Here is a 14,971-nt window from a genome sequence, read left to right as displayed (position 1 = left end):
CTACTATTTTGTCAATAAAACTTGTCATAAATACTGTATTCTGCTGTTTCATTCAGCATACCAACTGCAAAGTGCTGTAGAAACTTTATATCACATTTCTGGCTATGGGTTCCTTATATCAAAATGTTCAAAATTTTATCCTCTACAATCCCCCAAATTTTTAAAACATCATTCTGATACACCCTGTATATANGTTGTATACCTCAACAGCGGATTAAGCGGTAAGCGAACTATGCGGCCGAGTAAGGCCTCGAAGGGGCCCCCGAGGTCTTTAAGATGCTACTGAAAAAAGGCTGATTTTTGCTTTCTCTATGGCTCTTCTTTACAATACATGAGTGTTGCTGATTTTAAAAAAATCAGCTGCAGATCTCGCTATTAAATATAGCAAAGATTTAAAAAAGTACGAATTCACAAGTGAAATTGAAAGTTTTAAGTTTGAAGTAACGACTCTTATACAAAATATAGAAACTGCATCTCCGCTTAATATTCTACAGGCTCTTCATGATTTTGGTTTAATCGAGTCTTACCCAAATATCAATGTCGCTCTTCGAATATTTCTAACTCTTCCCGTTTCTATTGCTTCGTGCGAGAGAAGTTTTAGCAAGTTAAAATTTATAAAAAAATTATTTATGATCAACTATCGGGCAAGAACGATTGTCCAATATTTCTATTATTTCAATAGAATAAATTATCATTAAAAATATTAATTATGATCATGTAATTAATGAATTTGCTGAAATGAAAGCCAGAAAAGTTCAATTAAAATAAATCTTATTAAATATCTATTGTAATATATTTGTTTTATTATTTTCCCAAACCAAATAAATTAAGGGACCTAAATGCAAATTCTTGCACAGGGCACAGGAATGGCTAGTTACGGCTCTGCTGCTTTCCATAAGTTACAAACTCTTTATACTGTGAAGAAGATTTGGTGTAAAATTTCTGGTGAAATATTCGTTGACCCTAAATCTAATTTTGGTTCTGATTCAGTGCTGTATAGGGCTTCTGCCTATGTTGATGTTTAAAAGAGTTATTTTGCCACTGGACGAAACAGCAGGCTATTACCCAGTCTATATACTGGTATCATCCATCCATACAAATAACATATTTTCAACACCCTGATTGCATCGCTCTACGATCCACTGGAATTGAGGATGTCGGGGTCTTCCGTGCACTATTTTACATTCAGACCATATAACTGAAGATTGTTCAATGACACTAGCTGGGAATTCTCTTCCATTATCACTCTGCAAAATATAAGGCGTGCCAGTCTAAAAATATTTTCAGCAGTTCCAGTGCAACTTCCGCTGCACGTTTTGTTTTCAAAGGGCGAAGAACACAAAATTTTGTTTCGTGATCTTGATAGTTCATTAACCATTTGTAGTCTGTATAAGGAGTAGATTGAAAATCAATCAATTCAACTTGGGCCCGAAGATTGAAATCGTTCGTAGTGATTGGTCGTACGACGATGTTGAGACTTCGAATTGCACATTTTATATAGCGATACAAATAAGTCAATAGCCGGTCTTGGGATGTGAGCAAATAACATTTTATCACGACCTCTATGACCTGTTGAGCAATGATATTGAAGTAATATATCAAAATATTCCTCAATAGGAAAAATTACCGCAACGGGATCATCATTGCTTTTTCTTTTCTTAATTAAAACTGGCCTTTCCCCAACCTCCATTGTATAATATTTCCTAATGGGCTAATTAGGAAATATGATACAATGCTGTCCGTACTGCTTGCTACTTTTTTCTTGTCAGGATTTCTTGGATCTAAAATTTCACGGACAGCTTCATTTACACTTGAAATCGTCCAAGGTTTTTTTAATTAAACTGTCATTCTTACTATGTATTCTTTTATTTTTTCATTAAATTTCAACTTTATACAACATATTTCTTCTTTGGAACCATTTATAGTATCATTGTCCCGCATATTTTCTTCGCCAACAAATTGTTTATGAAATTCTATATCAATCTCCATTTCCAAGTCACTCTAAATACAAACACGACACTCAAAATGAGATGTAATTATTTAAATTCTATTAAATATTAACTCAAAAAAGCAACTGCAACTGTTACAAGCACGTTAGCAAACCTGGGGGAAATCATGTTTTCAAGGGATGTTTGAAGACATGACCAATGGTGCTAACACAAAAAGGAAAAAGAGACGTTTTGCTAGCGCTGCAGAGAAGTCACATTACAATAAGCTAGAATCGATCAGGCTAATTAAAAAAGTGAACTTCAGTTTGTTCAATCGCCTAAAGCTCTGTAGACTGATTGCAAAACGCCTAAGAAATGTCAGGCTAAATAGTAAATTAAAGATGATTTTCCAATTTGCCAGGGTTATTGTAAAATGACGGCGCTCTTTACAATGAGCCGGATTTTCCAATTTGTCTACCACAGACACATCAGTTATTTATTAAATAAGAAAATATTCCTTGATTTTTTATAATTTTCTGTCATTATAATTTGTAATTAATGTAATAATTTCGTCCTTTTCCCATTTTAACATCAGAGATTTCCGGCTCTAAATATTTAACAGGCGTGATATGCAAATAAAACTGAACGATTGTGGTGGATACATTTTTACGCGTGAGCTTAAATTATAAAGCGAAGATGTCATCGTAAAATTTTTTAGGCGTATAAAAATCGTTTTAATACTGTTTGTGAAATTACTCTTGCTCAGTTTGCGATTGCTTTTGTTTTATCGTATGGTGCAAATATACCTATGCATAATTTTATACACAATGTTTGTAGCTCCACCCACTAGGTAGGAGTGCATTTAATTAAAACGCTAAAACATACCAAATGTCACTAGTGTCGCATGAGGTTTAGTGATTGACTTCAAGTTGGTCAATGAGTGCGTGAATAATGACTTACAGGTGTTCAAATACAGTTCTTCTGTAAATGGAATTGTTGGAAATGTTTCGAATGCGGGAATGCCTACGATATGTTTCACGAAGTGGAATCAAGAAATAAACGTTTATTTCTTTGTATGTGGAAAGAGAATAGCAAAAAGAATCACAATTATATTACTCTCAAGAGTGTAGGTTTTTTAACTCTTTTCGCCCTGTGGGCACTAAACAAGCTCATTATGGGTTCGACCAGGCCCACAATGGGGCTGCCGGGCGGCGAGGGACGGGGCCCGACATATCCGAACGGACCACACCCCGAAATTCCTGGGGATTTTCCGATCCATCCGGATTCGATCCCCAGAGCGGTGGGCTGCCACCTTGATCACTCGGCCATCCGGCCTTCAAAAGTGTAGTAGTAAATAAATTGTTTGCTGTATTCGTAATTGTTTGTAAACAATTACGAATATATAAATTTTTCAAATACTGAAAGCACTCCTTATATCGCGTACGTAGGGGGAGAACCCAAATGAGCGGTTTATCAGATGGAGTGATATTACCGCTGTATCTACCCGTTATCGGCTAAAGCGTTTTTATATTTGGAAGGCAAAAAATTAAATACGCGATGTATCGAGGAGCTTTATCTTTATAAATTTAAAATACTCAAAAATAACTCCCGTGAGGTTTTAGGAATAATGAACATTTTCATTTAGTTCCAAGTTTAAATCCAGACAGGAACTCATTGTTTCGTATGTTGTATGCCAACGCCACCTATCGGTGATTTTTACAACTAAATTTTTCGCGTTCCTAAAAAATCTCCCGTACTTACACGATCTACCACGTACTGTATTGTACAGTACTTACCACACAAATCGCAATTCGTTCCGATAATTCTTCCATTTTTTTTTACGAATGTTGAAAATTTTCACGGACTTTTCGCCCACCTTGTTTATTGGGAAGAACTTAATTTATACAAAAGGCAAAAAATACAGCATGTGAAAAATGCAATTTTTTCATGTGCGCCACAATGTTGATTCGTCACAAAACACTTCGAGGTCTGAAAATCTTACTCAGCAATGAGAGAAGGAACTGTTGCAGCGCTTGATTCAGCGCTGAACGAGGAAAGTCCTCGATGTTGCGCGCTAGCGGGTGATTTGAAATTGGAATTTCATTGGTAACAAAAAGTGACAAAGTTGATCAACCGAACCTATTCCTATGGACTTAAATTTTTTTAAAGAAAAAAAGCATCAAAATGCCTTAAATTTCTTGTCATATACAAGATCAATCTGAAAAGTTTTGAGACAATAACTGAAGATCAATGTGCGATATACATGTATGTTTATTGCTATTGTTCAAAGTACTATTCTTGATTTCATGAACGTGCCAAAATAAATTTTTATATCTTTCAAAAGATCTGTTTTGGAATGATGTTGATCTCTTTTATAACCCTATTCTGAGTTTGTTACAGAAATTTACTACTACTTTCCCAAACTTAAATTTGACTTAAAGTTAGTTGACAGAGTGAGTGAGTCTGGTGAGTAGGATAGATAAAGTATATTAACACTTACCTTCATCAAAAATACTTCAAAGTTGTAATTACTGCCCTATCACCAGTTACAATGCAAAAAATCAGATCAAGAACTGCATGCAATAGCTATTTGCTGTTGTATGTAATATTCTTACAATAAAATTCATCTTAAAAATTTAATGACTAATATTATTGCCACATCAACTAGGAAGAACTTATTTGTCTACACATTCTGAAAGACAAATGATACAATTATATTCAGCTTGAATTAGAAACTTGTATCATAAATGTGTTTAATATATTAGATTAAATTAATAATTGAGACTATTTTTCTAACTAGAAAAATTTGGCTAAATTTTTGATAATTTTATATACAGAATTTATTAATTCTTCTAATAGATTCAAATAAATTACAGCCTATCTTAATCTGTAATCTCATCTAAATTTGATTAAACTGAAAAATGTTTCAATTTTAAGGAATGTACACCTATCATGTCCCGATACAAAGAATGAGGCTTCATTTCATCATCCAACGGTCAGCATTTTCCCATCTGGTAAGTTTTCATAATTAAATGTAATCTTGTCAAATAATTATGCCAAAAACCAGTAATCTGGAACTAGGTTAATTAAATTGTTTAATGATTTTAAAACTTTGGTTTTTCTTATGTAATTATATAATAATAATAATCTATACAGAGTCCAGTGTTAACATTTGATTATAATATCTAACACAAATTCGTGAATCATTAATTTTATTAACCTACTTCTAAACCATGGATTATAATTATTTGATGATTTAGTTTTTAAAATACTGAATATCATTATAGAATTTAACATTCTTTTATAAATCTTATTTTTATAGAGAACATACTTGGGATGAATTCTATTCCCAATGATACTTTACAATGCATACAGTATCCTCACTATGTTACCCTGTGCAGATTTTGTAATTACTATGACATTTCTACAGGGACGGAGAGATATTTAACGTCACCACATCTATCGCATGCTTGTCAGATGTACATGCCATGTAAGTGAAATATCACTGTGGAGAAATGCATAACAAGATCTTTACTTATCTCAATGACATTAAGTATGGCAAAGAAAACAACTTTTTTTTATAGATCAGCTTCTATTTAAAACGAACATTTTAATTAAATTGTACGTAACAATTGGTAAATGTGAAATTGTTATGATTAAATAATTATGAAAGAAAACTCAAAATATTTCAATTTGCATTTTATTGAAATTTATAACAAGCTTTCTCATATTTAAACAGAATATAAAAATCTAACTGCATGACAAAAGCCACAAAATATACAAATAAGAATTTCTGTACATCTTTAAGCCAAAAAACACATTAACCTTAACAACTATTGTCAACAATTTGGAAACATTTATGTGTTTTTATATACACCTAAATATTGCAAGTTCTTTCTCAAATACAGGAAATTTATTAATTTTTCAGTTAAACACTAAGCAGGATTTTAAAAAAAATTTTATATATTTTTCATATTTATCTATATATATATAAAAATTTCCATATCCAATAACTAACTACATATACAGAAAACTATCTTTTGAAGTAATCTACAAGATTGTTAGATTGTCTACCATCCTTATTTTACAAGATTTTGTTGTTCACTCTCAACAATTTTACAAATACTTGAAAGGCATGTTCGATGGGGATGGAATGATTAATTCGTAAAATATTCAAAAAAATATGAATACAAAAAAACAGGAATCTTGAGTGTGAATTTTGTGGGAAAGATATGATGTTTGTGTGCACAAAATCCCCGTGCTCAAATACAAAATTAAGCAACGTATACATCTCTCTGCAGTTGATTTACAAACAATTGATTGGCCATTGCAGCCATGTAATTTCCTATTTTGAGAGTTCTAATAAATACTAACTTTTGTTGACTAAGCATAATACTTAACCCTTTTAGGATTATCACACCCAAAAACATTCTAAATTGTGATTTATGCTATTAAGATTTGGATAATTACATTGATATTGTCAATAACTCCCTGAAATTCCAGTGGATATGACATGCTGTCAAAACTAATTATAAAAAATACTGTTGTTCTATGAATGTTCAATGCATATTTGAGCAAAATATAAATTATTGCTTACATGTTAAAAAAATTAGCAATTTTGTAGATATAAAAAAAATTTTTATAAAATAGCAATTATTCTTTTATATCATTTAAAAAAATTCAAAATAAATATATACAGATTGCACTTTTTAATTTTGTGCATGAATTCTTTTTTTATGTTGCAAATCATAGAAAACAAAATAATTTGATATTTTTATATTTAGAAACAATTGATTAAAACTTTATAAAAAGAAATTAATTATATAACTTACAAATCTAAGGACAACTGTCATAATATTTCAACCAAGAATAAAACAATTAAACAGATACTTTCTTATATTTAGAAATTTTGGATAAAAACTATGTCTACAAATTCTAGTAAGAAAATAAAATATAGACTATTACTGAAAATGCTAATATTAACATATAAAAATTTAGAAATGAAAGTTAATAGTGATAGGATTTTAAAAAATTTTTAAGCACTTTAATTGATTCATTATTAATAAAATTCTCTTCTTTTAACACATTCACTGCCATGAATGTTTTTAAATTTTGGTCCAATTTAATATTGCCATATGAACATCTCATTATTATTATGCTATCAGATATTAACATCACTTTATATTAAGTAATATTTTACATTGTCAGTTGTAAATTATCATCATGGCACTCTAAAATTTATAGGTAGTGATGTCATATAGCAGTTAGCAAATTAGCTAAAAATATCAATAATAATGCATTGTTTGTGAAAAACTATTTCTATACACTTGATGTTTGTCATACATATTTTTATTTGAACCATTAACTGGAAAGTAACTTTTACTAATTTTTGCATATTGTTTATATACAGGGTGTATCAGAATGACGTTTTAAAAATTTGGGGGATTGTAGAGGATGAAATTTTGAACGTTTTGATATAAGGAACCCATAGCTGGAAATGTGATATAAAGTTTCTACAGCGGTAGGAAGTGCTTGACCGCCCTCCACTTTGGTAGTTACCCTTCCATCCATTGATGTTATGTTATTGTTCTCGACTTCTTCCTCTGAAGTTATGTAAAGTCCCTTGTGTAGCAACACCTGTAGGAACAATTCATGAGCTTACAGAGTGCATTTTTACAGCATTTAATACCATCAGAGGTGAGCATGGCCTATTACAGAGAGTCGGACAAAACATGGTTCGTCGTTGCACATTATGTAATGAAGTTGGTGGTCGTCACATCAAATATTTACTCTAAAGTAGTGCAGCCACTGATTCGATATACAGTTTGATTGTACTCTACTATTTTGTCAATAAAACTTGTCATAAATACTGTATTCTGCTGTTTCATTCAGCATACCAACTGCAAAGTGCTGTAGAAACTTTATATCACATTTCTGGCTATGGGTTCCTTATATCAAAATGTTCAAAATTTTATCCTCTACAATCCCCCAAATTTTTAAAACATCATTCTGATACACCCTGTATATANCCCACAATGGGGCTGCCGGGCGGCGAGGGACGGGGCCCGACATATCCGAACGGACCACACCCCGAAATTCCTGGGGATTTTCCGATCCATCCGGATTCGATCCCCAGAGCGGTGGGCTGCCACCTTGATCACTCGGCCATCCGGCCTTCAAAAGTGTAGTAGTAAATAAATTGTTTGCTGTATTCGTAATTGTTTGTAAACAATTACGAATATATAAATTTTTCAAATACTGAAAGCACTCCTTATATCGCGTACGTAGGGGGAGAACCCAAATGAGCGGTTTATCAGATGGAGTGATATTACCGCTGTATCTACCCGTTATCGGCTAAAGCGTTTTTATATTTGGAAGGCAAAAAATTAAATACGCGATGTATCGAGGAGCTTTATCTTTATAAATTTAAAATACTCAAAAATAACTCCCGTGAGGTTTTAGGAATAATGAACATTTTCATTTAGTTCCAAGTTTAAATCCAGACAGGAACTCATTGTTTCGTATGTTGTATGCCAACGCCACCTATCGGTGATTTTTACAACTAAATTTTTCGCGTTCCTAAAAAATCTCCCGTACTTACACGATCTACCACGTACTGTATTGTACAGTACTTACCACACAAATCGCAATTCGTTCCGATAATTCTTCCATTTTTTTTTACGAATGTTGAAAATTTTCACGGACTTTTCGCCCACCTTGTTTATTGGGAAGAACTTAATTTATACAAAAGGCAAAAAATACAGCATGTGAAAAATGCAATTTTTTCATGTGCGCCACAATGTTGATTCGTCACAAAACACTTCGAGGTCTGAAAATCTTACTCAGCAATGAGAGAAGGAACTGTTGCAGCGCTTGATTCAGCGCTGAACGAGGAAAGTCCTCGATGTTGCGCGCTAGCGGGTGATTTGAAATTGGAATTTCATTGGTAACAAAAAGTGACAAAGTTGATCAACCGAACCTATTCCTATGGACTTAAATTTTTTTAAAGAAAAAAAGCATCAAAATGCCTTAAATTTCTTGTCATATACAAGATCAATCTGAAAAGTTTTGAGACAATAACTGAAGATCAATGTGCGATATACATGTATGTTTATTGCTATTGTTCAAAGTACTATTCTTGATTTCATGAACGTGCCAAAATAAATTTTTATATCTTTCAAAAGATCTGTTTTGGAATGATGTTGATCTCTTTTATAACCCTATTCTGAGTTTGTTACAGAAATTTACTACTACTTTCCCAAACTTAAATTTGACTTAAAGTTAGTTGACAGAGTGAGTGAGTCTGGTGAGTAGGATAGATAAAGTATATTAACACTTACCTTCATCAAAAATACTTCAAAGTTGTAATTACTGCCCTATCACCAGTTACAATGCAAAAAATCAGATCAAGAACTGCATGCAATAGCTATTTGCTGTTGTATGTAATATTCTTACAATAAAATTCATCTTAAAAATTTAATGACTAATATTATTGCCACATCAACTAGGAAGAACTTATTTGTCTACACATTCTGAAAGACAAATGATACAATTATATTCAGCTTGAATTAGAAACTTGTATCATAAATGTGTTTAATATATTAGATTAAATTAATAATTGAGACTATTTTTCTAACTAGAAAAATTTGGCTAAATTTTTGATAATTTTATATACAGAATTTATTAATTCTTCTAATAGATTCAAATAAATTACAGCCTATCTTAATCTGTAATCTCATCTAAATTTGATTAAACTGAAAAATGTTTCAATTTTAAGGAATGTACACCTATCATGTCCCGATACAAAGAATGAGGCTTCATTTCATCATCCAACGGTCAGCATTTTCCCATCTGGTAAGTTTTCATAATTAAATGTAATCTTGTCAAATAATTATGCCAAAAACCAGTAATCTGGAACTAGGTTAATTAAATTGTTTAATGATTTTAAAACTTTGGTTTTTCTTATGTAATTATATAATAATAATAATCTATACAGAGTCCAGTGTTAACATTTGATTATAATATCTAACACAAATTCGTGAATCATTAATTTTATTAACCTACTTCTAAACCATGGATTATAATTATTTGATGATTTAGTTTTTAAAATACTGAATATCATTATAGAATTTAACATTCTTTTATAAATCTTATTTTTATAGAGAACATACTTGGGATGAATTCTATTCCCAATGATACTTTACAATGCATACAGTATCCTCACTATGTTACCCTGTGCAGATTTTGTAATTACTATGACATTTCTACAGGGACGGAGAGATATTTAACGTCACCACATCTATCGCATGCTTGTCAGATGTACATGCCATGTAAGTGAAATATCACTGTGGAGAAATGCATAACAAGATCTTTACTTATCTCAATGACATTAAGTATGGCAAAGAAAACAACTTTTTTTTATAGATCAGCTTCTATTTAAAACGAACATTTTAATTAAATTGTACGTAACAATTGGTAAATGTGAAATTGTTATGATTAAATAATTATGAAAGAAAACTCAAAATATTTCAATTTGCATTTTATTGAAATTTATAACAAGCTTTCTCATATTTAAACAGAATATAAAAATCTAACTGCATGACAAAAGCCACAAAATATACAAATAAGAATTTCTGTACATCTTTAAGCCAAAAAACACATTAACCTTAACAACTATTGTCAACAATTTGGAAACATTTATGTGTTTTTATATACACCTAAATATTGCAAGTTCTTTCTCAAATACAGGAAATTTATTAATTTTTCAGTTAAACACTAAGCAGGATTTTAAAAAAAATTTTATATATTTTTCATATTTATCTATATATATATAAAAATTTCCATATCCAATAACTAACTACATATACAGAAAACTATCTTTTGAAGTAATCTACAAGATTGTTAGATTGTCTACCATCCTTATTTTACAAGATTTTGTTGTTCACTCTCAACAATTTTACAAATACTTGAAAGGCATGTTCGATGGGGATGGAATGATTAATTCGTAAAATATTCAAAAAAATATGAATACAAAAAAACAGGAATCTTGAGTGTGAATTTTGTGGGAAAGATATGATGTTTGTGTGCACAAAATCCCCGTGCTCAAATACAAAATTAAGCAACGTATACATCTCTCTGCAGTTGATTTACAAACAATTGATTGGCCATTGCAGCCATGTAATTTCCTATTTTGAGAGTTCTAATAAATACTAACTTTTGTTGACTAAGCATAATACTTAACCCTTTTAGGATTATCACACCCAAAAACATTCTAAATTGTGATTTATGCTATTAAGATTTGGATAATTACATTGATATTGTCAATAACTCCCTGAAATTCCAGTGGATATGACATGCTGTCAAAACTAATTATAAAAAATACTGTTGTTCTATGAATGTTCAATGCATATTTGAGCAAAATATAAATTATTGCTTACATGTTAAAAAAATTAGCAATTTTGTAGATATAAAAAAAATTTTTATAAAATAGCAATTATTCTTTTATATCATTTAAAAAAATTCAAAATAAATATATACAGATTGCACTTTTTAATTTTGTGCATGAATTCTTTTTTTATGTTGCAAATCATAGAAAACAAAATAATTTGATATTTTTATATTTAGAAACAATTGATTAAAACTTTATAAAAAGAAATTAATTATATAACTTACAAATCTAAGGACAACTGTCATAATATTTCAACCAAGAATAAAACAATTAAACAGATACTTTCTTATATTTAGAAATTTTGGATAAAAACTATGTCTACAAATTCTAGTAAGAAAATAAAATATAGACTATTACTGAAAATGCTAATATTAACATATAAAAATTTAGAAATGAAAGTTAATAGTGATAGGATTTTAAAAAATTTTTAAGCACTTTAATTGATTCATTATTAATAAAATTCTCTTCTTTTAACACATTCACTGCCATGAATGTTCTTAAATTTTGGTCCAATTTAATATTGCCATATGAACATCTCATTATTATTATGCTATCAGATATTAACATCACTTTATATTAAGTAATATTTTACATTGTCAGTTGTAAATTATCATCATGGCACTCTAAAATTTATAGGTAGTGATGTCATATAGCAGTTAGCAAATTAGCTAAAAATATCAATAATAATGCATTGTTTGTGAAAAACTATTTCTATACACTTGATGTTTGTCATACATATTTTTATTTGAACCATTAACTGGAAAGTAACTTTTACTAATTTTTGCATATTGTTTATATACAGGGTGTATCAGAATGACGTTTTAAAAATTTGGGGGATTGTAGAGGATGAAATTTTGAACGTTTTGATATAAGGAACCCATAGCTAGAAATGTGATATAAAGTTTCTACAGCGGTAGGAAGTGCTTGACCGCCCTCCACTTTGGTAGTTACCCTTCCATCCATTGATGTTATGTTATTGTTCTCGACTTCTTCCTCTGAAGTTATGTAAAGTCCCTTGTGTAGCAACACCTGTAGGAACAATTCATGAGCTTACAGAGTGCATTTTTACAGCATTTAATACCATCAGAGGTGAGCATGGCCTATTACAGAGAGTCGGACAAAACATGGTTCGTCGTTGCACATTATGTAATGAAGTTGGTGGTCGTCACATCAAATATTTACTCTAAAGTAGTGCAGCCACTGATTCGATATACAGTTTGATTGTACTCTACTATTTTGTCAATAAAACTTGTCATAAATACTGTATTCTGCTGTTTCATTCAGCATACCAACTGCAAAGTGCTGTAGAAACTTTATATCACATTTCTGGCTATGGGTTCCTTATATCAAAATGTTCAAAATTTTATCCTCTACAATCCCCCAAATTTTTAAAACATCATTCTGATACACCCTGTATATATTATTTTTATTTAAAAAGGTACAAACAAAATAAAATTTATAATAAAAAAAATTATATATTTTAAATATATATATATAATATGTAAAAAAACAATTAAAAAGAGAAAGATCTGAAAATACACATTGATCAATAAACTATTTTCATAAAAATACCTCAAGTTAGCAAATATTAAATCACACCAGTTAGTAAAAGTGACATGGCACAGGAGGATATGCTGTTGGTCATTGATAATTGGCATGACAGTGAATGTGATAATTCTCATTAAATGAATTAATCTCAGTTTATCACTTTTATTTTTCTTAATAGTCACTTTTTATTTGCTGACATCTTTTGCAAATAGTTGGCATATTATAAAGATTTCCTAACCTATAATGCTATAAAGCACTCCACTTTTAAACTTTAAAAAAATTTCATACTTATATATCCTATTTTCCTTCAGTAATAATTTTCAACATTTAACAATTTGTTATATGGAAGTTATCAGTCTATAGGAAAACATTCTGGCATCTCACCATTTTCTTTCATTGCAGTGCAGCCAATAAAATGTTAGCCCATCTAATTTTGTCACTATATAAAACTTTGGAACTGGCCTTAAACTATATGCAATAAAGTTGTGTAAAAATTTTAACTTAAAATAAAAATTATTCTAAATTTGGCACTATTCTTAATAAAGAATATACATATACAAACCTATTCTTCACTACTAAAAAAATTTAATTGGAATGTTAACTAAACCCATTAATAACCAAACAAGTTATGCTTTCACATTTAAAAATAAAAGATGCTTAAAAAATCTACCAAAATAAAACCCTATGCTGCATCAATATCATATAAAATTTGCTCTTTTATATTATGTACACAATAGATAATTTGATATTATTAACAAACTTTCATTATTTTATTTTCTGATCCAAAATGCACTGAACCAGTCGAGGTATTAAATATTAATGGTATTCTGCAGTCTCCAAATATCCTAAACCAGCTTCAAGCATTACATAACAATATAAACATGTAAGAAAAACCAATTGGAATGTTGGTTTGTTGGTCTTCCAAAAACTGTTTCAAAAAATATCACCTTAGAAATGGCAGCAATAAACTGCGTGGAGACGGATTGATTCTGATTATTGTGCATAAATTATACGGTGGCAGTTAATTTTTTTATGCGTTCTAGCTGTACCTCAAGTGCCATTCGCAATTTCTTTTCTTCATCTATTTCACTCATAAGTTCAAAAACTAAATTGCTGAAATAATTTCTTTGTGATTCAATTGTTTCTTTTACAGTTTCAATCTGAAAATTAAAAATATTAGTAATTTAATAAAATAATCTGTATTAAAGATAATTCAGAAACATTCTGTTAGAGTAGAGCATCGATTATCTGAATCAATTGGGGACTGGGGTTGTTTGGAAAATCAATTTTTCGGATAACCGATTATGTACGAAAAAATATATTAATCTATCCCATGTTGAAATTCATTCAAATCCTGGCACATCCTTAAGTACTCTCTCATGGTCACACCAGTGCTGCCAGCTAAAACACGCACACCAACAAAAATAATATTGGAGTAGCCCAAGACATAGCCAAAGATTGCAGTGCCACAGCACTAGCAGGAATTTAAATTTGTCAAGTGAAAAGCTTTTGATTAATTGACATTTCTGTTGATCAATATTCGGATAATCAATGCTCTACTGTATTTACCTATCATATATGAAAACTCAACTACAACTACACATACATAAATTATTCTAATGTAATATATTGTACAGTAAGACCCCATGTAACATGGGTGATGCATTCCTAGACAACAAAGCACTAAACAAAACAGCGTTAAACGAGGTCATTTTAACAGAGTAAATAGGGATAGGTAAAACATGTGATCAAAAATAAACAAATTTTACTTTAATTTTAGATTATTTGTATATTTGTTACCGCTAAAGCTCGAAATCCGTTAATGTGCGCATTACCTAGCTAATCTGCAGATTAACTAGGGTGATCCGTTAAAGCTGCGAAAATTATTCCATTTCTCAAATTACCTAGGTAATGTTCAGATTATCTAGGTAATCTGCAAATTACCTACTAGGCACTCGGTAAAGTGAAAATAAGATTTTTGCTGGAACAACAGCAACGTTTCTGTACGCTTAAATTAACATAATGTTATTTATTTAATTTTCAATAT

At 30.4% G+C, this 14,971-nt stretch overlaps 1 protein-coding gene across 1 annotated transcript in view; it reads right to left on the bottom strand.

Annotated features, from left to right (window-relative positions):
* Positions 1-12,789: 12,789 nt before the first annotated feature.
* The window catches only part of LOC111641345 (SH3 domain-containing kinase-binding protein 1-like), a gene marked incomplete at its 5' end in the record, with an annotated part of 23,951 nt that continues 21,769 nt past the window's right edge, over positions 12,790-14,971 (bottom strand). Inside the window, one exon of the mRNA XM_023387481.1 lies at positions 12,790-14,084. Coding sequence (XP_023243249.1) covers positions 13,932-14,084 — 153 coding nt within the window. The remainder of the gene's footprint in view (positions 14,085-14,971) is intronic.

This window comes from Centruroides sculpturatus, unplaced genomic scaffold (assembly GCF_000671375.1).
Source record: "Centruroides sculpturatus isolate CEXI.00-Female unplaced genomic scaffold, Cexi_2.0 scaffold1394, whole genome shotgun sequence".
In the NCBI taxonomy this organism is placed as follows: Eukaryota; Metazoa; Arthropoda; class Arachnida; order Scorpiones; family Buthidae; genus Centruroides; species Centruroides sculpturatus.
This window is presented reverse-complemented; position numbering and strand designations above follow the sequence as displayed.